This window comes from Procambarus clarkii, chromosome 6, assembly GCF_040958095.1.
Source record: "Procambarus clarkii isolate CNS0578487 chromosome 6, FALCON_Pclarkii_2.0, whole genome shotgun sequence".
Lineage (NCBI taxonomy): Eukaryota > Metazoa > Arthropoda > Malacostraca > Decapoda > Cambaridae > Procambarus > Procambarus clarkii.
Genome location: NC_091155.1, coordinates 41,513,928 through 41,539,070, shown reverse-complemented (window position 1 = coordinate 41,539,070; position 25,143 = coordinate 41,513,928). Strand labels below are relative to the sequence as shown.

Here is a 25,143-nt window from a genome sequence, read left to right as displayed (position 1 = left end):
AATAATGCCATTATTAGTCTGCTTAATATAATATTGAGTGCATTTTCTACTGCATTATTCCTTGAAACTTTTCCTCGAAATGATCCTCATATTGTGCTTCAGTGATCCAATGCATAACCCTGAAATGTTATCCTCATGTACCTAGTAATCCTTGTTTCATTATTGTGTATTGTTATTATTGTGTATTATTCTGATCTGCTTTTGTATCAAAATTTCTTCAAATTACCTGTAAACATTTTTTGTCGATTTTAATGTAATTATTCTACTTAAAATTATCTGTACCTGTAAAGAAAAGCTGTAAAATACCTGCTAACTCTTTTTATCAATTTTACTATTAATTTATCAAAAATTTTCTGTTAGTTTAAGGACTTGCCTGAAACGCTATGCGTGCTAGTGGCTTTACAAGAATGTTAATTCAACTTATTTTCTATATTCTCTGTTAACCCCCAATGTAACTTCTTGTATATAAATAAATAAATATACACAGCCCTTGACAAAAATTAGTTCCTGATTGGCCTCTTCATTGACCTGAGAAGGGCCTTTGATACTGTTAACCACAACTGCCTCTTACTTAAACTTCACCATTATGGAATCCGAGGCCTTGCTCTGAACTATATCCGATGATATCTTAGTGATAGACACCAATATGTAGCCAACAATGATATAACCTTACCCACTCCACCATTAATTAATTAATTTATTTATTTATTTATATGCAAGAAGGTACATCGGGGGGTTAGGAGAGTACATAGCAATGAAGATTTTACATTCAGATTAACGATCTGCCCGAAATGCTATGCGTGCTAGGGGCTTTATAAGAATGTATAACTTAAAGTCTCTGTACTCTATTAAACCCAATGTACCTTCTTGTATATAAATAAATAAATAAAATAAATTCTTGTAAAGCCACTAGTACGCTCAGCGTTTTGGGCAGGTCCTTAATCTAACAGATAATTTTAAGTAGGTAATTTCCAGCATAATTGACAAAAAATTGTTTGCAGATACATTGTAAGAAAATTTAACATAATACACAAAGATTAGATTAATACACAATGTAACGGTTCTATTGTTACGTAAAGTATGGTGACAAATAAACACAGACACTAAGATACTATATATATATTTGGTCGAATATACAGAAGTACACCGGTGATACTTTGGTGTGAGTTGAGCGCACTGAGCGTCGGTACAGTATCTCGCAAGTGTCTGCTCTAGACCACACTTGAAAGTAGACTAGTTAATGTTTGCTATTCTTGCCGCTTATATTGCTCGGGCAACACCTCACCGTGCTGCCCGTGCAACGCCTCACCTCATTCATCTCCAAAGGTTGACAGGAATATTAACACTATATTTGGAGCGAGTATATTATTGGGATAATCTACTCGCTACAGAACTCCCCCTCCCAGGGGATGAAAGGAAAAATACTTGATCAAGGAACTTAGCTGGTCGGTGAATTGTACGCCCTGCTCGTGTTACATAACCATCAAAGTTAACTTCCTCCTCTTCGCTGATGTCATCTAACTGGGGTCGTAGGGTGGGAGGTCGCACAGGATCGTCCGTCGTCGTAGGATCAGGTTGTGGTGCGGCTGGTAACTGGGGTTGTAGGGTGGGAGGTCGTACAGGATCGTCCGTTGTCGTAGGTGGCGGTGCTGCTGGTAACTGTGGTCGAAAAGTGAACTGCGTAGTCGGCGGATGTGTCTCTGGATTTAGCAGTGTTGCAGATGTTGAGACGAAGCCTGGAGCAGAGCAGAGAGCTGAGTGAGGCCAGAGTCGTGGAGCTCTATGTGGGAGAGCGTGGCGGCTCGATTGAGAATTGTGAGTGTCTAAACTCGGGGAGCGAGAGCGTGGCGGCTCGATGCGGTCGTAGTCTGCTGTCTGCTCTGTGTCGAAGCTGTAGCGTCTTGGGTTGATTAGGACTGTACACGCCGAGTACTACATTGTTGACTGTGGAAATTGAAGTCTGGTACTAAAAGATGTAGGCAGTGTGTGGACAAGCTCGGTGTAGCAGGAGAGAAGAATGTGCATAATTGTTGCGTCCTTGGGTCGCTGGTGGAGCATTTAGATCCGGGGCGGATGGGCTCGGGCACCAGGACATTAGGAGGTAATGTAGGCACGTAGTTAGGACAACGAGGGAATCACTGCTAGAGCTGAATTGTCCTGGAGGCGACGAAGAGTCGGAAACGCAAGCTGTAAGTCCTGTACTGCGTAAAGGTCTTGAGTCGGCAGAGTATCAAAATGCAGTGAACGTGTAGATGAATCTGACGAAAGAGCAGCTCTCGTGGGCGCCCCTGTAGAACAAGCAGTGCCCTGGCAGCGACGGAGAGTCGGCAGGGCAGGCTGTAGATCCCACGTTATGTAGTTACTGATGAAGCTGCCAGATGAGTGAGTAGTGATCGTGGAGCAGCAAGCCGTAGTAGATGAAAATGCAGAGATGATCGCGATGAAAATCATAGCTGTGGCAAGGGTGTTGGCAACGTTCCACGACAGGTGGCTGCGGTCCACAGCAAGCAGCAGCAGTGGAGGCCCAGTGAGAGTCCATGTTGTAGTCCATCGTGGCTGGGTATCGTCGAAACTCTCTGGGGTCACCAATGTAACGGTTCTATTGTTACGTAAAGTATGGTGACAAATAAACACAGACACTAAGATACTATATATATATTTGGTCGAATATACAGAAGTACACCGGTGATACTTTGGTGTGAGTTGAGCGCACTGAGCGTCGGTACAGTATCTCGCAAGTGTCTGCTCTAGACCACACTTGAAAGTAGACTAGTTAATGTTTGCTATTCTTGCCGCTTATATTGCTCGGGCAACACCTCACCATGCTGCCCGGGCAACGCCTCACCTCATTCATCTCCAAAGGTTGACAGGAATATTAACACTATATTTGGAGCGAGTATATTATTGGGATAATCTACTCGCTACAGAACTCCCCCTCCCAGGGGATGAAAGGAAAAATACTTGATCAAGGAACTTAGCTGGTCGGTGAATTGTACGCCCTGCTCGCATTACATAACCATCAAAGTTAACTTCCTCCTCTTCGCTGATGTCATCTAACTGGGGTCGTAGGGTGGGAGGTCGCACAGGATCGTCCGTCGTCGTAGGATCAGGTTGTGGTGCGGCTGGTAACTGGGGTTGTAGGGTGGGAGGTCGTACAGGATCGTCCGTTGTCGTAGGTGGCGGTGCTGCTGGTAACTGTGGTCGAAAAGTGAACTGCGTAGTCGGCGGATGTGTCTCTGGATTTAGCAGTGTTGCAGATGTTGAGACGAAGCCTGGAGCAGAGCAGAGAGCTGAGTGAGGCCAGAGTCGTGGAGCTCTATGTGGGAGAGCGTGGCGGCTCGATTGAGAATTGTGAGTGTCTAAACTCGGGGAGCGAGAGCGTGGCGGCTCGATTGAGAATTGTGAGTGTCTAAACTCGGGGAGCGAGAGCGTGGCGGCTCGATTGAGAATTGTGAGTGTCTAAACTCGGGGAGCGAGAGCGTGGCGGCTCGATGCGGTCGTAGTCTGCTGTCTGCTCTGTGTCGAAGCTGTAGCGTCTTGGGTTGATTAGGACTGTACACGCCGAGTACTACATTGTTGACTGTGGAAATTGTAGTCTGGTACTAAAAGATGTAGGCAGTGTGTGGACAAGCTCGGTGTAGCAGGAGAGAAGAATGTGCATAATTGTTGCGTCCTTGGGTCGCTGGTGGAGCATTTAGATCCGGGGCGGATGGGCTCGGGCACCAGGACATTAGGAGGTAATGTAGGCACGTAGTTAGGACAACGAGGGAATCACTGCTAGAGCTGAATTGTCCTGGAGGCGACGAAGAGTCGGAAACGCAAGCTGTAAGTCCTGTACTGCGTAAAGGTCTTGAGTCGGCAGAGTATCAAAATGCAGTGAACGTGTAGATGAATCTGACGAAAGAGCAGCTCTCGTGGGCGCCCCTGTAGAACAAGCAGTGCCCTGGCAGCGACGGAGAGTCGGCAGGGCAGGCTGTAGATCCCACGTTATGTAGTTACTGATGAAGCTGCCAGATGAGTGAGTAGTGATCGTGGAGCAGCAAGCCGTAGTAGATGAAAATGCAGAGATGATCGCGATGAAAATCATAGCTGTGGCAAGGGTGTTGGCAACGTTCCACGACAGGTGGCTGCGGTACACAGCAAGCAGCAGCAGCAGTGGAGGCCCAGTGAGAGTCCATGTTGTAGTCCATCGTGGCTGGGTATCGTCGAAACTCTCTGGGGTCACCAATGTAACGGTTCTATTGTTACGTAAAGTATGGTGACAAATAAACACAGACACTAAGATACTATATATATATTTGGTCGAATATACAGAAGTACACCGGTGATACTTTGGTGTGAGTTGAGCGCACTGAGCGTCGGTACAGTATCTCGCAAGTGTCTGCTCTAGACCACACTTGAAAGTAGACTAGTTAATGTTTGCTATTCTTGCCGCTTATATTGCTCGGGCAACACCTCACCGTGCTGCCCGGGCAACGCCTCACCTCATTCATCTCCAAAGGTTGACAGGAATATTAACACTATATTTGGAGCGAGTATATTATTGGGATAATCTACTCGCTACAACAATAATACAAAATAATGACAAAGATTAGTAAGTACAGTACATTAGGGTAAGATAGGGTTATCAACTAGTTCATTGAAACACGATTTGAGGATCATTTCAAGGAATAATGCAGTAAAATATGCACTCAAATCTCAACTCGTCTGCAAATTTTATGATGTGGTTTGTAATATTCTCAACTATGCCATTGATGTATATGACAAAAAGGGTTGGCCCCAAAATGAACTCATGTGGGACCCCACTTAGCACATATTCCCTAGTGAAATTCATTCCCATTTAGCATGGCCCTTTGTTTTCTATGTTTTACCCATTGTGTTACCCATTCCAGTATTCTTTTATTTATTCCATGTGCCTGTAATTTCCCTGCCAGTCTCTCATGTGGTACCTTGTCATAAGCTTTAGCAAAGTCCATGTAAGCTAGATCTAACGGAAGTCCTTTGTCTGAATAGCTGGTTACCATTTTCAGAAATGTGAGCAGGTTAGCGAGGCAGGATCTATTTTTAACAAATCCCTGTTGCATTGATTTTACAAGATTGTTCTCTGTGAGATGATGTATGATTCCCTCCCTTAGGATTCTCTACATGAGCTTGCAAATGTGATGTCAAACTGATGGGATGGAAGTTTTCTGCTGAGCTCTTTCTGCCGTTTTTGAAAATGGGGGTAACATTTGCATTTTTCTAATCCAGGGGGAACTATCCCTTGGTCCAGGGATTTTCTGAAAAGGAGTTTCAGTGGCATGCATAGTGCATTTGTCAATTCCTTTACAACTTTGGATTGAAATCCATCCATACCTGGGGCTTTTGAATCTTTATTTTGGCATTGTTCTTCCTGATTGTGTCGCATGTCTCCATACCATGCTCCGTGGTGTAGTGGTAAGACACTCACCTGGAGTTCTGCGAGAGTTTTGTCATGGGTTCGTATCCTGGCCGGGGAGGATTTACTGGGCGCAAATCCTTAAGTGTAGCCTCTGTTTAACTCAACAGTAAAATGTGTACTTGGTTGTAACAACGATTCTTCGTGGCGGGGATCGTATTCCAGGGACCTGCCCGAAACGCTACGTGTACTAGTAATTACCTAAGTGTAGTTACAGGATGAGAGCTACGCTCGTGGTGTCCCGTCTTCCCAGCACTCTTTGTCATATAACGCTTTGAAACTACTGACGGTCTTGGCCTCCACCACCTTCTCACCTAACTTGTTCCAACCGTCTACCACTCTGGTTGTGAAAGTGAATTTTCTTATATTTCTTCGACATCTGTGTTTAGCTAGTTTAAATCTATGACCTCTTGTTCTTAAAGTTCCAGGTCTCAGAAAATCTTCCCTATCGATTTTATCTATTCCTGTTACTATTTTGTATGTAGTGATCATATCACCTCTTTTTCTTCTGTCTTCGAGTTTTGGCATATTTAATGCCTCTAACCTCTCCTCGTAGCTCTTACCCTTCAGTTCTGGGAGCCACTTAGTAGCATGTCTTTGCACCTTTTCCAGTTTGTTGATGTGCTTCTTGAGATATGGGCACCACACAAGCGCTGCATATTCTAGCTTTGGCCTAACAAAAGTCGTGAACAATTTCGTTTGTATACCACCATCCATGTATTTAAAAGCAATTCTGAAGTTAGAAAGTGTGGCATAGGCTCCTCGCACAATATTCTTTATGTGGTCCTCAGGTGATAGTTTTCTATCTAGAACCACCCCTAGATATCTTTCTTTATCAGAATTCTTTAAAGATTTCTCACATAATATATAGGTTGTGTGGGGTCTATGTTCTCCTATTCCACATTCCATAACATGGCATTTATTAACATTAAATTCCATTTGCCAAGTGGTGCTCCATATATTTATTTTGTCCAGGTCTTCTTGAAGGGCATGACAATCATCGAAGTTTCTTATCCTTCCTATTATCTTAGCATCATCAGCAAACATGTTCATATAATTCTGTATACCAATTGGTAGATCATTTATGTAGACAATAAACATCACTGGTACATGAACTGAACCCTGTGGTACTCCACTTGTGACATTTCTCCAGTCCGATACATTGCCTCTGATCACTGCCCTCATTTTTCTATCAGTCAGAAAATTCTTCATCCATGTTAGACGATTACCTGTCACCCCTCCAATATTTTCAAGTTTCCAGAACAACCTCTTATGTGGAACTCTGTCAAAAGCCTTTTTTAGGTCCAGATAGATGCAGTCAACTCAACCATCTCTTTCCTGTAATATCTCTGTTGCTCGATCATAGAAACTGAGTAAATTCGATACACAGGATCTTCCAGATCGAAAACCATACTGTCTGTCTGATATTATATAATTTCTCTCCAGGTGTTCTACCCATTTTGTTTTAATTATTTTTTCCAATATTTTGACTATTACACTTGTCAATGATACCGGTCTATAATTGAGGGGGTCTTCCCTGCTTCCACTTTTGCAAATTGGAACTATGTTAGCCTTTTTCCACACATCAGCTACAACTCCTGTAAACAGGGATGCCTGAAAAATCAGTTGAAGTGGAATGCTGAGCTCAGGTGCACATTCTCTCAGAACCCATAGTGAAACTCCATCTGGACCGACTGCTTTGTTCTTATTTAGCTCCTTGAGCATATTTTCCACTTCGTCTTTAGACACCTCTATGTGCTCTATGTTGTTCTCTGGAATTCTTATTGTATCTGGTTCCCTGAAGATTTCATTTTGTACAAATACACTCTGGAACTTTTCGTTTAATGTTTCACACATTTCCTTTTCATTTTCCGTGAATCTATTTCCCATTTTCAACCTATGAATATTATCCTTTACCTGCAATTTGTTGTTTATGAATTTATAGAATAGACCTGGTTCTGTTTTACATTTGTCTGCAATCCCTTTTTCAAAATTTCTTTCTGCCTCTCTAATCACTGCCGTGTAGTTGTTTTTCGCATCTCTGTATCGCTGGTATGTTTGGGGGTTTGGCCTCTTCCTGTATTGATTCCATTTTTGTGTCTTTTAGTCTCTGGCCCTCTCGCAATTTCTGTTGAACCAATCCTGTTTCTTAGTTCTGTATCTCTGTTTTGGTATAAACTTTTTTTGTGCCTTTATCATATATTTCACAAAACTTGACATACATCTCATTCACTTCCTTGCCTAGCAACAAGGCTGTCCAATTATGCTCATTAACAAATTTTCTAAGGTTGCCATAATGTCTTCTCCTAAAGTCAGGTTTTTCAATTGCATCAACCTTCATATTTTCTTCCAGATTATAATGCATTGCATACTTTATTCCCAAAAAGACATGGTCACTTTTACCCAAGGGAGGAAGGTACTGAATGTCAAATATTTCTTCCTCCTTCCTGGTAAATATCAAATCTAGCATGGAGGAAACGTCCCCTTCCCTCATCCTCGTAGATTGTTTAACATGTTGATACAAGAATGTTTCCAGGATGAGGTCTACAAATTTACAGGTCCAAAAATCTTTTGTTTTAGCTTCATATGCTTCCCAGTCTATGGATTTCAAGTTGAAGTCGCCGACTATCAACAGTCGTGAACTATCGTTATCCGCTCTTGCTATAATCTCTCATTATTGTTATAAGACCTTCACGTTTACTATCTAGCTCCTCCTTTGACCATGTGCTGCTTGGCAGTGGACTATATGCATTTATGATCATTAGTTTATCATCCTCATAGCAGATCTCTAGTGCTATTATGTCAACTTCTTGTGGATTGACAGTCATTATTTCCTTCACTTTTAGGTGTTCTTTCACCAGCACATCAACGCCACCGCCTTTCCTAATTTTTCTGTCCCGTCTCCAAATTGAGTACAGTAGTCCCTTGGGAATATGACCTCATTTAAAATAACATCTTCAAGTTTTGTCTCCGTGAGTGCAACAATGTCTGGTGTCTGCAGCTGTATTACATCACTTAACTCCAATATCTTCGATCTTACACCATCTATGTTGGTGTATGCAATCTTCAGGAACTTGTTCCCCTCTTCTTATTTTTCACTCCACCTCTCTCTAATGATTTTGTTGGTTTGCCTTTATATACCACTTTACTGGTCTGCCTACCCCTATCACTTTGTTGAAAAAATAATTGATTTCTTCTTCATTCCTGCTCTCATTTAAATGTTTTGCCTCGGCGAGGTTCAGTTTCAGCTTCTCTCTTTCTTTTGAAAGATCTCGTCTTAACGACCACACTTTCCCATCCTCATCACTTTGTAATTTTCTAGCATTCCTTAGTACTTCTTCCATCTGTTAGTGGCTGCACAAGAATGTAACAACTCTTGTATATATCTCAAAAAAAAAAAAAAAATGTAATGGGTATATCCTTTAATTCATTCTCTTCACCTCCTTCAAACATTTGTGGGGGTGATGGGATGTCGTTCAATTTTTCTAGTGTGAACACTGATGTAAAGTATTCATTGAGAGTGTTTGCTGCCCTTCTATCATCCAATATAACTTGGTTAGTCTCATCTTTTAGGGGTCCTACAGAGTCCTTTGTTTTGGTTTTACTATGTAAATATGCATAGAATGATTTTGGCTCTTCCTTTTTGTTTTGGGCAAGTTTTCTTTCATAATTTCTTTTGGCTAATCTGATTTCCTGGGTGGCTGAATTTAATGCCCTTTTATATATCTCATAATCTACGATGTTCATCGTTGATTTGTACCGTCTCCAGAGGTTGCGTTTAGTTATTAGCACACTTTTTACAACCTGTGTCATCCAACTTGTTCCCTTTCTTTTCTTTCTCCATTTTGGCGGCACGTATCTTTGTAAAAGTTCAGTATTTACCTTTTTGAAATTTTCCCATGATGTTTCCATGCCTGATCACCTATCAGCTTCCTCCCATGAGGTGTTTTGCAATTCCTCTCTCATTCCCTGATAGTCTACTCGATGGTAATTTAGAAGGTCATCATCCTGGACCTTTACAAGACTTTCTGTAATTGCATTCCATCTTAGAATATTGTGATCACACGATGGGGTGAGCTTTTCCCATACTTGAATTAGATCGATCATGTCCTCGTCTGATGTTAGCACAAGGTCCAGAATGCTGTTACTTTACCTCAAGTCGGCTCATTCACATGTTGTATGAGAAGTGAGTCCTGCACTAGGTTTAGAAATTGATCTTTAGCTTGTGATGTTAGATTTACCCAATCTATTGTCTCGTGGTTTAAATCTTTCATTATAAGCGTTTGGGTTTGTGACACCGCATTCATCACATTATGCAGATGAGTGACTTCCTCTGCTGCTGCTGCTGTGACAACCCTGTAGCATACTCCCACTGTCAGTATGTTACCATCTTGAGCTAGTATATCGCACCATACAGACTCTGAGGATCCCATGGTGTTCAGTTCCTTATTGGTGGTTGCATTCAGGTCCTCCTTCACATAAATCAATACACCACCTGCTCTTGTTGTTCTGTCATTTCTGAACAGTGGATGATACCCTGTGAGGTGGAATTCCCCTTCAATAATGTCCTCTTGTCCCCATGTTTCACTTATGCCAATGATGTTTGGCGTCTCTGTCTCAGCATATGCACACAATGCTTCAAATGTATTCACCAGGCTTCTTGCATTAGTGTAGAAGCACTTTAAATTTCTTTCGTTGTTCCTATTGGTCTGAGTGATAGCTCCTAGATTCTGTACATTAGTAAACTGTTCGTTGTCACTCCGGTTTTGTGCCTGGTATTCTTCCGTGATATATAGGGTTAGTTCTGCCTGGCTGGGTGGAGGACTATGACCTCTCCTCCATATATTCAGTATATCAATGAATTGCCAAATGTCTATAACATTCTTAACCCCTGCACTGTGCACCTGTTTTTGACAAAACTTCATAGTGCAATTGTTAAGGACATATTTTTGTAGTTTTTATAAATGTTCAGGTAAAGTTAATGTCAAAATGTTCCCAAACTCAACTATTTTCCATTCAAAACACAAAGTGTGATGAAAACATTAAAAACAATAAAATGTTGCTTAATTAAAAAGAAATGGACAACATTGAAAACAGCATTTGTTGTTTGGCGCAGTGCAGTGGTTAAACCTATACTATTGCTGAGTATTCCATCTTCATTGACAGGTTGAATGACATCCCATCACCCACACAAATGTTTGAAGGATGATAGGAGAAGAAATTTAGTGATATACCCATAACATGCAAAATAATTATAACATTGACAAACTATAAGACTCGAAAGCCCCAGGTGTGGATGGAATCCAGTGCAAAGTCTTAAAGGAACTGGCAGAAAAACTATGCCTTCCACTGAAACTACTTTTCACAAAGTCTCTGAACCAAGGGATGGTCCCCTAGATAAGAAATGTGCAAATGTCACCCCTATTTTTAAAGAAGGCAGAAAGAGCTCAGCAGAAAACTACCGGCTGATCAGCTTGACATCACACATCTATAAGCTCATGAAGAGAATCCTCTGGGAGGGAATCTTTCACTGTCATGTATATTCCATTATAAGAATTGTACAACCTTTTACAATCAACAACATGGATTTGTTAAAAACAGATCCTGTCTTGCAAACTTGCTCACATTTTTGGAAACGGTAACCAGGTACTCAGACAAGGGTCTTCCGGTGGATGTAGTATACATGGATTTTGCTAAACACTTTGATAAGGTACCACATGCAAGACTGGCAAGGAAATTTTGGGCCCATGGAATAAATAGTAAAATATTAGAATGAATAAAACAATGGTTGACGGAAAGAAAACAAAGGGTCGTGCTAAATGGGAATGAATTTAGGGAAATAACTGGGGAAATGTGATAAATAGGGTGCCACAAGAGTCCATTTTGGGACCTACCCATTTTGTCATATACTGTACATCAATGACATAGATGAAAATATTACAAACCACATCATCAAATTTGCAGACAACACAAAGATTTATGGTAAAGTGGGAAATGATAATGATATTGAAGCCTTACAAAGAGATCTACATTCAAGAGATATACAACAAAAGTCATTCCAGAGCTAAGTCATCTCTTGTATCAGGAACACTTGAAGGCCACAGGGCTAACAACACTGCAAACCAGGCATGACAGGGCGAATCTCTGAAACTTTTAAAATACTAAACACGTTAGAGGATGTTGATCCAGATATTTCGTCAAAAGGTCAGATGTACCACAAACAAGGAGCAGCGGTTTCAAGCTCAACAAGCCACAATGTAGGACTGAGAACAGGTGATGTTTTTTCACCCACAGGGTTATTAACCCATAGAACTGCCTACCCACCGAAGCCGTTACTGCTAAAACTGTGTTGTTTTAAAATATACAAGGGAAAAGATCTTCAAGGCAAATGGGGGGACCTTCAACAAGCAGCTGGCTTCCTGTCCTTGTCGAGGCACTAGGATTAGTGGTCCTCAGGTAAATCAGATAAATCTATTCAGACCACGACCTCTACACACTAAATAGTATTGTAAATAACAAATTTTAGAAAGTCCAATTATGGATGTCAACCAACAAACTCTCACTAAACATAGAAAAGACTTACTACATTTTATTTTGAAGTAAATCATCAAACCAAATTCAACTCCAGATAAACAATGTTCAATAAAAATTATGGAAAGTTCCTTGGCCTATACATAGAAAAAAGACTAAACTCGAGTATCTACACCCTGGAAACACAAACCGAAACTGTCTCTATTTTCCACTTGTTACAACTTGTAATAAAGTTGTTACATCTTGGCTTAACGTGTTTATGACGTATTAGAACGTTGTTACAACTTGCTATATTGGTTGTTATAACTGATTAGGAGGTGTTAAAACTTGTTCGAACGTTGTACCAACGTCGTAGTTTCGGTGTGTGTTTGGCGGGCACAAAACACAGTAAAAAATGTCTCGAACACTGTTGATATGCTCTCTAAAATGAGATATTATGTTCCCTATTCTGCTCTCCTCTCGGTATACTACTTCCTAATCTATTCCTATCTTACATATGGTATCTGTACATGGGGTTCAACCAATATGGTGTTACAGGCCACAAAATGCATGCAAAAGGAATTACTGGCAAAGTAAGAACTGGATCTTCAACTTCCTAACGAATAGAACGCATAGTGTAATAGTCAACACAGTAAAATCCGGATCATGTACTGTGAAAAGCTCAGTCCCCCCAAGGTACTGTACTTGCTCCGGTACTTTTTCTCATCCTAATATCAGACATAGACAAGGATACAAACTACAGTACTGTATCATCATGTGCAACTGACACTAAGATTTTCATGCGAGTAGACAATATAGATGACACTGCAAACCTCCAATCAAATGTAAATTGGCTCTTTCAATGGGCCACAGATAATATAATGTTTAACCCTCGTGTTGCTCAGGGCTAATTAGCATTTGTCACCCACAGGTGCATACCAAAAAAAATATATATTTTTTTTCTTTTAAACCTGTTAATTTGTGTTCTCTGATCGTGGGAAAAATAATAAAAATATCGTAAAGGCCATATATATTGTCCGCTATAGGGCGGGGAAGTCTGGCAAAAAACAGGCGCTGACTCAGCGTGCGTCCCAGACGGTCTGTTGCTCCCAGCTGTCAGGCAGAAGTGGCCACAAAGAGATAATTACCTAATTATTTCGATGTCTCTGATTGATTTTTCGTAGTTTTTTTTTGCTGTAATATTATTCAATAGTGTGTACTGTGATATATTTATATAATAAAATGAGTGAATCATCGCTGTACTCAAAAATATGGTGTGCATATTGTTGATTCAATTATGTTCATCAAACAGTGAACAAATACTTTGTCGGTTATTACACTATATACACAGGTTATATATAAGTATCTACATGTTTTGTTCACCATAACGAACCGCTAAGTTGGTATTATGAGTCATAAAGCAACGAGGAGTGACCGCCACACACCAGCCAGCCACTCGCTGCCACTCACTCTCTCAACACCTCACTCGCCCACATTCTCCTCCCACCATACTGTTTTTACTTTTATTTACTATATACAAACATTATATATAAGTATCTACATTCGTGTTCACTATAACGAACCACTGGTTGATACCTGGTTGATACCACTGATGTTAGTGGTTGATACCACTAAGTTGGTATGCTGAGTGGCAGTGGCAGCCCACCACTGGCTGCCACTCCCTCCCTCCCTCAACTCACCTGACTCACCACCATTCTCCTCCCACAATACTGTTTTTGCTTTTATATACAGACATTATATATAAGCATCTGCATGTTTTGTTTAACATAGCAAACAACTAAGTTGGTATAGTGAGTTTTAAAAAAATGGCGTCTGTTTACAAGAGCCCTGATGAAGGTGAGGTGAACCCCGTGTATCCGCGGGCCATTTAAATCTTGTGTAGTACTCCAATACATCATATGATGAGATGGGCAATTTATAGCAAGTCACTCAAACCATCATATGATGTGTTGCACAACTTAAGGGTTAATGAAAATAAGTTCCAGCTTTTGTGCTGTGTAAAAAATTCAAATTTAAAAATGGAAACCATATATAAAACAGAATCAAATCACACTATACAGTAGAACAAAAGAGCAATGTAAAGGATCTAGGAATAATCATGTTAGAACATAAACAAGCTGTTACGACTGCATGAAAAATGACAGGTTGGATAGCAAGGACCTTCCAAGCAAGGGATAGGGATGCCATACCAATGATGATACTTTTTAAGATGCACTAGAAAAAGTGCACTAGCACATTTGCTAGTGCTCTCTAAAGTGGAATATTGTTGAACTCTTAACAGCCCCATTCAGAACCAGAGAAATTGCTGACCTGCAGAGCATACAAAGATCCTTTACTGCTAGAATCCACTCTATAAGTTATCTTAATTATTGTGACCTATTAAAAGTTCTAAATATGTATTCTCTAGAGTATAGGCGAGAGAGATACATAATACTCTACATGTGGAAGATATTAGAGGGACTGGTTCCAAATCTGAACACAGAAATAAAATCACATGAGATATATTGTAGAAACACATATTTGCATGTCCCTATCCTTCCAGGGTTCAGGGATTGGTTAGGTTTTGTGGTGGTGTGACAGGCTTACTGCTTTCATTGTCTCCTTTTTGAGTTGAATCTGGCACGTTGGGTTTTATGCATTTGATTTGCATCGTTGTAGTCCATCTTTGTCTGCTAGGTCTTCAAATCTTGACCTACATCGATGACTGGTCAGTATGGGCTCCCAGCCAGTCTGCTTGTCTGCTAGCCAAGAATCTGGCTCTTTCCCAGCTCACTGGGTTACCTGGTGTACTGGCTGAAGTCCCAGTTGATTTTGTTCTTGTTATCCTTGGCTGGGGTCTTGTGTGGGATTCTTGGACTGCGTCTCTGTCTCCCTCCCGTGGCCTTGCTCCAGTTATGGTCACACCATCGGCAGTATTTGTGGGGAACCGGGGTCACTCAGAGGTTGTTCGAGCAGCTGCTCGGGAGCCTGAGCTTTGCTCTTCTGGTTTATCTGCTGGGCATGGTTTGGCTACAGAGGCTGTTCTGGTATCTTTGGGACAGCCTCTTTCGAAGCTCTCACAATCGCTGGGTTCCTGGTGCCCTTGTGCCAGTTGCTGCATCACAAGGTTGCTCTTCAGGTTTTCAGGGTTTTCATTTCCTTCTTCTTCCCTTGCTCAATGTGTTCACAGATGCCATGTCTGTCAGTTGGGGCTTTGTGACCAGTGCTCGCCAGTCCAGGTAGGGGCATTGGCGGCTGTCCTTGCGTTTGGCTCACAGCATGGTGCGGGAGTTTGTGGCTGTGTGGCAGGCTCTGTGGTGGATTCAGCTCCGTTGGGGGTCACTGATCCAGCTCCATTCGGACTGCTCCCCCATGGTTCATTGTCACAACCAGAGGGAAGGGGGGGGGGGGGGGGAAGGGGGAGTCTCTTTGGTCCGTGGCTCGTTGAAACTGGTTGCTTCGTGTAGTTCTTATGCAGAGTTCTCAGGGTTTAGCTCTCTGTGCTATTCACATTTGGGGAATGTCAAACGTCCTGGCAGTCGGCCTGTCTCGCTTCATTCCTATTTCCACGGAGTGGATGGTCAAGGCCACTTACTTTCTTTGGCTTTGCCAGACGTATGGGCACCCGGAGGTGGACTTCTTTGTGTCAGAGTGGTTTTGGCATCTCCTATTGTACATGGCGCCGTTTCCTGAACGTTGCGCGTTGGACATTTTTTTGGCAGGACTGGTTGAAGTGTGGGTTCCTGTATCTTTTTCCTGGTCCAGTTGTTGCTCTGGGTTCTGGCTCAGCTGGAATTGTATCTGGGGAGAATTCTTCTCCTGGCCCCCATGGTGCTGGCCCAGCCTTGGTTTCAGACACTGCTTGCTCTGTGTCTGAACCTGATCATTTTTTCCACGGCTCTGCCTCTTTCAACAGGTAGGGCCGGTAAGGTACCTCGCTGGTTCGACTTCTCCTCCGCAATACGCGTCTGATATAGACGCGGGTGTATCGCCATTTGTATGATGATCAGGTGGTTTCTTTGATGGTGTCCTACCTGAGGTCTTCTTCTCAACGACAGTACGAAGTTTCTTGACGGGCTTTCCACCATTTTCTTTTTCTTCATCGGGTTTTGTCGGTGTCAGACAGGGTTGTTTTGTTCTCCTCTCTCTAGGCTTTTCTTGGATCGTCATCTCATGTCGAATACTGTTGCTTCTTATCGTGTGGCATTGGCGGAGCCGCTGCAGCTCGAGTTCAGGGTGGATGTCACTTCTGCTCCGTTTTGCAAGCTTTCTCGTGTATTTTTTCTCCCCTGGCCTGCTCATGCGCCGCTTGAGCCTGCTTGGTCCTTGGACTAGGTTCTCTCCTTTCTTTCCTCTCCTTGGTTTGTTGTGGCCCCTTCAGTTCATGATTGGTCCTGGTGGTCGTTTTGTTCATTTGCAGTCAGTTCCTTCTTTTCTGGCGAAGAATGAGACGTCATCCAACTAGCGTCACCCCCTTCCCCCATGGGGGGAACGGAGAGCAGGCCCAGGTGAGCCAGCAACCCACTAATTCAGTTTTTGACTGATGTGCTTTTTTTACTTGACGGGTGTTCCCACACTTGTTGGGTGTGCTGGCCTGAGGTTCTACAGGGTACCAGAGCTGCATGCATATATTATCACCTTCCCTAGGTGCTCCATGAGTGGTCAGGATTAACTTTCCCGGGGCATTTGGGAATCACTCCCTTTAGAGGGCTTCCTCTGGGAGGTAGTGTCTATGTAATAGTAATAATAATAATAATAATTTTTATTTAGGTAAAGGTACATACATAAAGAGATTTTACAATGTTTGTTGGCTTTATAGATAGAGCTAGTACATACAATGCCTAAAGCCACTATTACGCAAAGCGTTTCGGGCAGGAAAAAACATTAATGACTAAAGCTTAAAACTAATGGGTAAAAAGAATAAAATGTGTTGAGTACAAATAAAAATAGAGGTAAAAGAGGGGGGAACATTGTTGAAAAAGCAGCACAAATACAATTACAAATTATTACAGAAAATTACATTCAAACAGCGTTGATTTGAAAAAAAAAAAAAAAATACATACATGGGTTGACAACAGAGGGGTAAGGTAGGTTACAGGGAATTTATTAGGTATAGCTTCGTTTTTAACTTAAACTGGTTGAGAGAGGTACAGTCTTTAACATGGTTGGGAAAGTCATTCCACATTCTGGGCCCCTTGATTTGTAGAGCATTTCTGGTTTGATTAAGTCGTACTCTAGGAATATCAAAACTGTATTTATTTCTGGTGTGGTGCTCATGGGTTCTGTTACAACCTTCTATGAAGCTTTTGAGATCAGGATTGGCATTATAGTTTAGCGTTTTATATATGTATAATACACATGAGAGAATGTGCAGTGACTTAATGTCTAACATATTCAGAGATTTGTCTTATCTCTCATCTCACGTGTCGATTGACTGTGCAAGTTTTATAAAAAAATTTTCTTTTTTAGATTGGCATCTCCTGCCGAATACTGTCGCTTCTTATCATGCGGTGTTGGCGGAGACTATGCAGCTTGTGTTCGGGGTGGATGTTACTTCTTCTCCATTTCGTAAGCTTTTTCGTGCATTCTTTCACCTCCGGTGAAAGAATGAGCTTGTGATCTACCCTCGTGCCCATGATGTTGGGAAGTATGTCGCTCTTTCATCCATCTTTGGTAATATGTCCTGGGACGATATTTGGGCATGGGTTTTTAAGGTCGAACAAGGTTCTGACCTCCAGGAATCTTGTGAACGTCCCAGGTCCTCTGCGGTCTTGAGGCACCTGTCGTGGCTGTCTCTCTTCCTTACTTTTAGACCTGCAGTGCTGCTGCATTCCTAGCAAGTCCCTGTTTTCCTTCTTTGTAAGTAGTTAGCTTCAGGGAGCCAACAGGGCTCCCCACAGAAAATCAGCATTGAATGTAATGAAACATCAGTTTCTGGGTGAGCCCCGGAGGCTCCCTGACACCCTCCCTCCCTTAGGTCAGCGGCTTTTATCATTCCCGGGCCAGCTTCCCCTTCCCTAATAATGAGGGGGGGCTAATGAGTAGGGGCTATATGAATGATGTGCTGCTTGTTGGCTTTCTTTCTGGGGAAGTTCTTTTGCTATTTTGAGGTCGTAGCTCGCAATTTTCAACCAGATAGTAGTCTGTATTGATTTGCCTACTTTTCTGGGTGCCTTCCCTGGTAGTTGGCAAAATATGACATGCGGTATTTTAAATGTAATGTGCTTGCTCCCTGCTCTTCTCTAAGGGGGTGGCCAGTATCTAGCTCTGGTCCCCGGTAAACAACAAGAACTCTGCAACTGATGACCCTAACTAATATAGCACTATATCAGTGGGATAGCTTCAGGTATCACCAAGGGGCTCACAAAAAAACTGGCGTTTCATTACATTCAACGCTCGCTTTTTTCCTAATTATTTTATATTTTGCCCAAAACACTTTTTTTAATAGTGGCCACATTAGCTTGTGAAACTTGTGTCCCCACATTTGTACATTCCTCTTATGCTCTTTGTACATACATAAAATTTTGAAATTTGAATTTTTGAATTTGATATATAATTTCAGGATTAAGATGCCACTGACATTCAATTCTGGTAATATTAGGACAGTATCTGGACTCTGCAAGATTATTGAAACAGTGAGTATTTTATCTGAACTGGTTTTTTTTTTACCATACTGTTATTGCTAATTTTATACTTGTACTTGTAACATTTTGATATACATTTTTGATAGACATTATAGTGGTAGTGCTCAGTATTTTGCTACATAAAGATGTGCCAAGTGATGTGAGACACAATAACTGGTGGACTGTAATGTAGAGAGACGGTAAGTTATATATAATTCACTATTTAAGGCTACCGATAGTACACTTGGCATCATTCTCCATGCACAGTCCAGAATTCCAGGTTCAAATTCGCAGCGGGACAGAAATGGTTAGGCACATTTCCTTTCACCTAATGCCTCTGTTCACCTAGCATTAAGTAGGTACTCAGGAGTTAGTCGGCTTGTTGTGGGGTTGCGTCCTGGGCGGGGTCAGTAATTCAATCTTGGGGTGGGGTGGGGGGGGGGGTGGAGGACCTTGATATCAAGTCCAGGCTCAGTTAGTAGAAGAACTTCTGAAATCCTTTCCAGGTATAAGCCTAATGTGTATGAATACACTCTGGCTGCCTGTCCCCCAACACAATGAATTATATTATTATTATTATTATTATGAATGATTATTATGATGTTGGGGTACAGGCAGCCAGTGTGTGTATACATGTTAGGCTTATATCAAGGTTCACCCCCCCCCCCCCAGGGTTGAATTGCTGACCTTCACCAAGATATAACCCCACAACAAGCTGACTAACTCCTGGGTACCTATTTACCGCTAGGTGAACAGTGACATTAGGTGATAGGACTCATGTCCAGCATTTTCTGTCCTGCTCAGTGTAATGACTGGTACAGTGGTACCTCGAATAACGAGTTGAATCCGTTCCGGCGCCGTGTTCGTCATGTGAAATGCTTGTGTTTCAAAACGAATGTCCCCATTTAACCACTGTGATGTGCCGAGTTTATTGTGAAATTCCCCCCAGTGTGCATGACATCAAGTGTTCCCCAAAAAATCATTTTTCTTTGTAAAATGATAAATTCTCTTCCCTGAACATGTCTATGTAAAAATAAATACCAAATTCCACTTACTATGGATGTGGGGATGTGGGCAAGGTGCGCTGTGACGTCATCAGGGGCTGGTCGCCCGTGTGTGAAGCTCCCAGACACGGTCGCGCGGGCCATTCAAGCACTGCGTGTTGCCACAAATATAATTTCAATTATTTGTTCTATGTATTTCCAATGCGGTTTTATTTTTTTTTATCATATATGATGCATATTTGTGTCCTTTACAATATGTATACAGTAGAACATTCATAATGTTCCATGGAACTGTGATGCTTGTTTCAGTAATGTGTCCACAATAAATGTTTATTGTTGCAATATTACTTATTAAAAATTCACTAAAATTACAATATGTACAGTTTCACACACTATTTACACAGTAACACACTGTATTACACACTCAGTACTTCGGAAGTGAGTAATAATCAACGAAGTAGCCCATGGTACACAGCGCGACTTCGCTCTCGTTGCACCAAGTACAGATAGATTTTCGCTTCCTGTTTCTTCGTTCTGTGTGCTTGCAAATAATGCACTCACGTACACCCTTGGCTTTAGTACTTGTAGGTGGTATGTATCCAAGCTTGTAAAGCATAAGGTAGTATTGAAAAGTTTATAGGAAAAGATGAATTTGTAAGGGAGTCGTGAAAAGATTGCTTTGTAAGGTCCCACACAGGAAGAGATTTAGCCAGCCTCAAAGAGTGTCCATTAGTCTGGAAGAGATTCTGGCATTCTGGAAGAGATGCAGCCAGCCTCAAAGAGTGTCTGTCAGTCAAGAGGAGATTCAGCTAATCTTGAAAATATCTTTGGAAAACACCACCATGGAAACCGCTAACACTGTTCATCTATGCTACTTGTATCAGATGCATCATCATTGAATGTAGAAAACGATTCATCTATGTATCATCTATATAAATTGGAGATGGTATAGGTTGGCAAGGGTGGCGCTCAGAGCTACAACTGGTTACACTCGCTGTATCGTCCTCATAGGTGCCGTATCACTTGCATCCGACCTTTGTGTTAGGTCCTTATTGTGCCTAGCTTCACCAATATCATGACCCCTTATGTTCTTCAAACAATAAGGTCTGAATTTCACCGACAGAGTGCAATTTTTCAACACTGCATTGGACAGGTGTTTGGGAGCCAAAAGCACATGCGCCACCCATAGTTGCTCACTCGGTACAAACCCAGTCAGCAGCCCTAATCTTTCATATATGTTATAGCAAAAGGTTTGTTCGGTGTACAGCAGGCAGGCTGCTCTATGTTTCCTAAAAAAAAATGAAAAATGAAAAAAATGAAAATTTCTGGGGGGAGCCCTGTCGGCTCCCCGGAGCTTTACCGGCTGATATGCTAATGTCAGACTTTGGCATCAGTCATGTGTATGGAGTTCTAGGGCCTACCGGGGACCACGGCCAGAACCTGGCCCCCCTCAGAGAGGCAAGGGGAGCAATGGCCTATAGAATTCTATGTCTGCCATCGACCGGGTCAAGCATCCAGAAAGGTAAACATTCCAAAACAAACCCCTATTCTGGTGAAAATTGCTACCTAAAGCCGAACTAGTGGATAGAACTCTTCAACAGAAAACAAGGAAACTAGCATGACGTCATACGTCACTGCGCTGCTGTCTGCGCAGCTCCCCCCTCCCCGGGAGGGGAAAGGAGGAGCCCCAGACTTCCCACGCCGGCTATCCACCCATCAGTTCTTCAGCTGATGCTATAGGCACCGGTTATATGCTCCGGCTCCAGTGGTTGTTTCAGCACTGTACCTAGAGTGTGGTGTCTATTTTCTAGGTGGTGCGTGAGCCGGGAGTGATTCTCCAGTACTCGGGCTGCATGCGCCTAGGGTTCCCTTACCTAGGGGCCCTGAAAGTACTGCCCTTGGGGCTTGGGGCCGCCTTCCACAAGTTCCTTGGGTCGTGCCCCTGCTTGGCCGTTTACTGCTTGGTTTTCGGCCGCTCTTTGTGTGCTCGGGTGTTCTGTCTCCATTGTTCGCCTTAGAGTAAGGGGCAGTTTTTGCACTGGTGGGGCGCAGGGTACTGTGCAGCTTGTCTTTACCAATCATAGCGGCCGGCTCTGTTCCGCTTGGGTACGCCGTCCTCTTGCGGGGTTTTCTTTTTTTTTTTGTTTATCTACCTGGTGGGGGGTCTGCCTTCGTTCTTGCCCCTTGTGTCCCTTGTGTTCTGAGTATTTTCTGGTGGTACCCCCTGCTAGGTCCCAGTGAGTGTACACATCCCGGGGGTTCAGCTCTTAGAAAGTTGTTTGGTAGCTTTGGGTGCCAGTTAGCAGTACCCTGCCTGGGATTACCTGAGCGCGAGTCCTCTTATAGTAAACGCTCGGGACCCTGGGAAACCCCTGGGGGCGCGCGGGTCCGGTGGATGTGACCCCAGAGTCCCCCCCCTTGCTTCCAGCGAGTTTGAGGGTTGCTCTCACCCTTTGTCTCTGGGTGACTCTCTGTTTTGCCTCCATCTGCTGCCTGTGGGGTCGGTGACACCTTCGACCCGGAGTCCTGCGAGTTTGGTTGCTCGTTGTGGCTCGGTTACCCAGTTGTGCTAACAAAGCGGGTGCAGGCAGCAGGGGCGTTGCACTTGAGCCTTGGTGGTGGCAACGTTCTCGTGGTTTCCTCCCCGGGAGCCCCGGGGCTGCCCCGTTGTAGTTCGTTTTGGGACTTGGGGGTGTTGGTTGCTTCGGTTCCATCCACGCCCCCTTGTCTTTCCCCTGGATCACCCTTCCTGCCTGCATCTGGTTCCTTACCGTCTGTAGGTTCGGGGCGGGGTTTTTGATGGTGTTGAGACTCGGGCAGTCTCGGGGAATTCCCCTTCCGGGGTAGTGACGATGGCATTTGAGCCTGTTCCTCCAGCCGTGTTGTATGAGTCTGCCAGTGGGCTCCCTTCCTTAGTGTTTTCACGGCTGCCCCGGTTTTCTGGTACGGCCGGGGCTTTGGGGGAACGGCTCGGCCCCAAGGCCTGTCATGTAGGTTCCTGGGGCTGGGGAGGGGCTGACTTGGGGAGCCTTGGCCCCGTTGGACCCCGTGGGTTTTTTTTTATCCCCCTCTAGGCGGGGCTTGTGGTTACGCGGAGTGGGGTCTTTCCTCCCCACTCGCCGTACGTGCTGTTGGGCATCGGCCCCTCCCCGGGCTCGGTTCCTTGGCCTTTGAGTCGGTTGGTTCCGTCCTGTGGGTGGATGTTTCCTCCCACCCTTTTTTGGGACGGTGATTTCGTCACGTTTCCCCGTTCGATGGGGTTCTACGTGACTTCTGATCTCGGGTACGCCTGCGCCTTTGTGTGCCTTCGAGACTAGTGTTGGCTTCTGTGTTCTCGTGGGTTCGGGAAGGTTTTTCGCTACTTCCCGCATTATTGGAACGTCTGTTGGCTCCCTCGACCTTGTCGCCGTTTTGGGCTACTTGTGGCTCGGTTGGGCTACTTGTGAGCCGGTTGGGCTACTTGTAGCCCTGTTGGGCTACTTGTCGCCCTGTTGGGTTCCTTCTTGGGCTCTTTGCTTCTTTGGCCGGTTTTATTGTTCCTGCTTCCTCTTTTGGCTACTTTTCTAGTGCAGTAGTCCTGGTTGGTGCCTTCCCACAGAGGGTTGTGCGGTTCGGCGAGCGTGTCATGCGCATGCGCCGTGGAGTTTGTTTTGGTCTGGGCAGTGTTTCAGTGCTGGTGTTTTGCGCCCTTTTTGCTACAGTGCTTCGCCTCTCATTCTTCTCCCTGGCTGCGGTATGTGCCCCTTCGCTCCGGGGGTGTCCTGGTTCCCAGTTGTGGGGAGGACACCGCGGTTTTCCCTGTGTCATGGGTGTGGGCTGCCTCCTTCGCCTCTCCCAGCTCTCCTGCGGGTCCGGCAGGGTCCGGCTCTGGCGTCTTCACCTGGCGGTGCTCCCAGGTTCTTCTGGGCACGGTTGAGTCGTGTCAAGTTCGTGCCACCGTTCGTCAGGTGAGTTTCTGCGGTCTGGCGTCTTTTGGCCGGGCGCTGGATGCGGTGTTGTTTATATACCTGTCTTTATTTAGGTAAATTTTTGTACGACTGAGACCGTTCGCACACCAGTGACTGTTCCTTATTCAACCCTTCCTGTCCCCCTCATGTGCATGTCCAACCCATGCTGGAGTCATTCAGGGGACCCACCTTTTTTCATGTTGTGAGGTGTGGGGGTTGTAGGGTTGGTTCTGTACTCACCTGGTAAGGCTCCTGGCTGTGCTTGCAGGGTTTGAGCTCTGGCTCTTGGGTCCCGCCTATCTGGTAGAACTTGTGGGATAGTACCAGTGGAGTGCAGTGGTGCTATTGGCACAATTGGGGAACACTGTATTACCATCAGAGGTCTGTGCTTGTTACACGACCTACTTGCGAGCATAAGCCTTCTTGCTGGTTCGTCTGTGGACTTCCAGGACACACTAGCCTGTTTTCGTATAGCAGTTCCGGCCCATCCTGGTTGTGGGGGTATGTGGGCCGGCGGGCTGCTTCTAGCAGCTGCCTGGTGGGCCACCCTCTGGCCGGTCTAGCCTTGCCTTGGGCCTGGCTTGGGGTGTAAAAGAGCTCCCAGTACCCCATCCAGCAGGGTTCGACCGGGGTTTCTCCGCCGTCGGTCGCCTGGTGCAGGTTTCTGGGCCTGCTGGGTTTTGTTGTGTCTCTATTGGCCCTGTCTGGGGTCTGCCTGCTCTGTTTCTCTGCCTTTGCAAAAGGGAGTTGCTATTTACATGTTGCATGTTGGGGTGGTGCCTGTTGCTGCTGCTGCACGTGTGCATTGGTGCCGTGTTTCACGGTGGCGTGTCCTTGTTCCTGTGTCCGGTTGTGGTGTGGCACTTTGCTGCTGTTTTGTGCCTGGGGATCGCGTGGGGGTTTTCTGTCCCTGCCTGATTGTCCACCCCTGGTTGTTTTCCTGGGGTTTTTGTGCTTCTGCTCTTTCTTCCTGCCTCCTCTGCAGCAGGGGTGTTCTGCGTGTGTTCTTGGGCGTTTTTCAGCCTGTGTCCTGTGATGTGCTTCTTTGTCTCGGTCTATTGCAGTTGTTCGTACCCCTTGGTTCGGGTACTGTTCTGGTGGCGACCCTTCCGCCTTCTTTGGTTTCCTAGCTTGCCCTGCCGGTTGTTGTTTTTATTTGGGGGGTCTTGCGATGTCTCGCGTCGGACCCGTCGTTTCTGAACTCCTGGCGGGCTTGCATGCTTTGGGGAGTTTTTCCGTTCGGCAGACGTTCCATCTCCTTGTGCCGCCTGGGTTTCGGTGGTCGTGCCCAAGATCTTCCCGCGGCTCCGCCTTTTCCTGGGCTCGAAGGGGCCTTGTCGGGGCTGCTTATGTTCTGCCTCGCGGTCTCGCCTCCGGTTGGTGGTCGGGTGGCTTCGTGGTAGGTGTCCCACCTGCGTGCTTCTCTTGGCGGCAGTATGGGGTATTTTGGCGGTCCTTCCTTTTCCTGTCCCTTCTTAGGTGGTTACTCTTGTTAGCTTGGTTTACTCTCGGCTTGGTTTTCTGGTGGGGGTTGGGGGCCGTCGTCTTGCCACATACTGTCGCCTCTTTTCATGCGGCGCTGGCGGAGCCGCTTCAGCTTGCTTTCGGTCTTGGTGTTGCTT

The 25,143-nt window shown here is 44.4% G+C and overlaps 1 protein-coding gene across 2 annotated transcripts in view; it reads left to right on the top strand.

Annotated features, from left to right (window-relative positions):
- The window catches only part of LOC123754135 (uncharacterized), an 84,590-nt gene that overhangs the window by 6,334 nt on the left and 53,113 nt on the right, over positions 1–25,143 (top strand). For both annotated transcript variants that reach the window (XR_011223576.1, XM_045736336.2), the window contains exon 2: positions 18,510–18,582. Coding sequence is in view for 1 of the 2 variants with exons in the window: in XM_045736336.2 (XP_045592292.2) it covers positions 18,510–18,582 (73 nt within the window). In the remaining variant the exon portion in view is untranslated. The remainder of the gene's footprint in view (positions 1–18,509; positions 18,583–25,143) is intronic.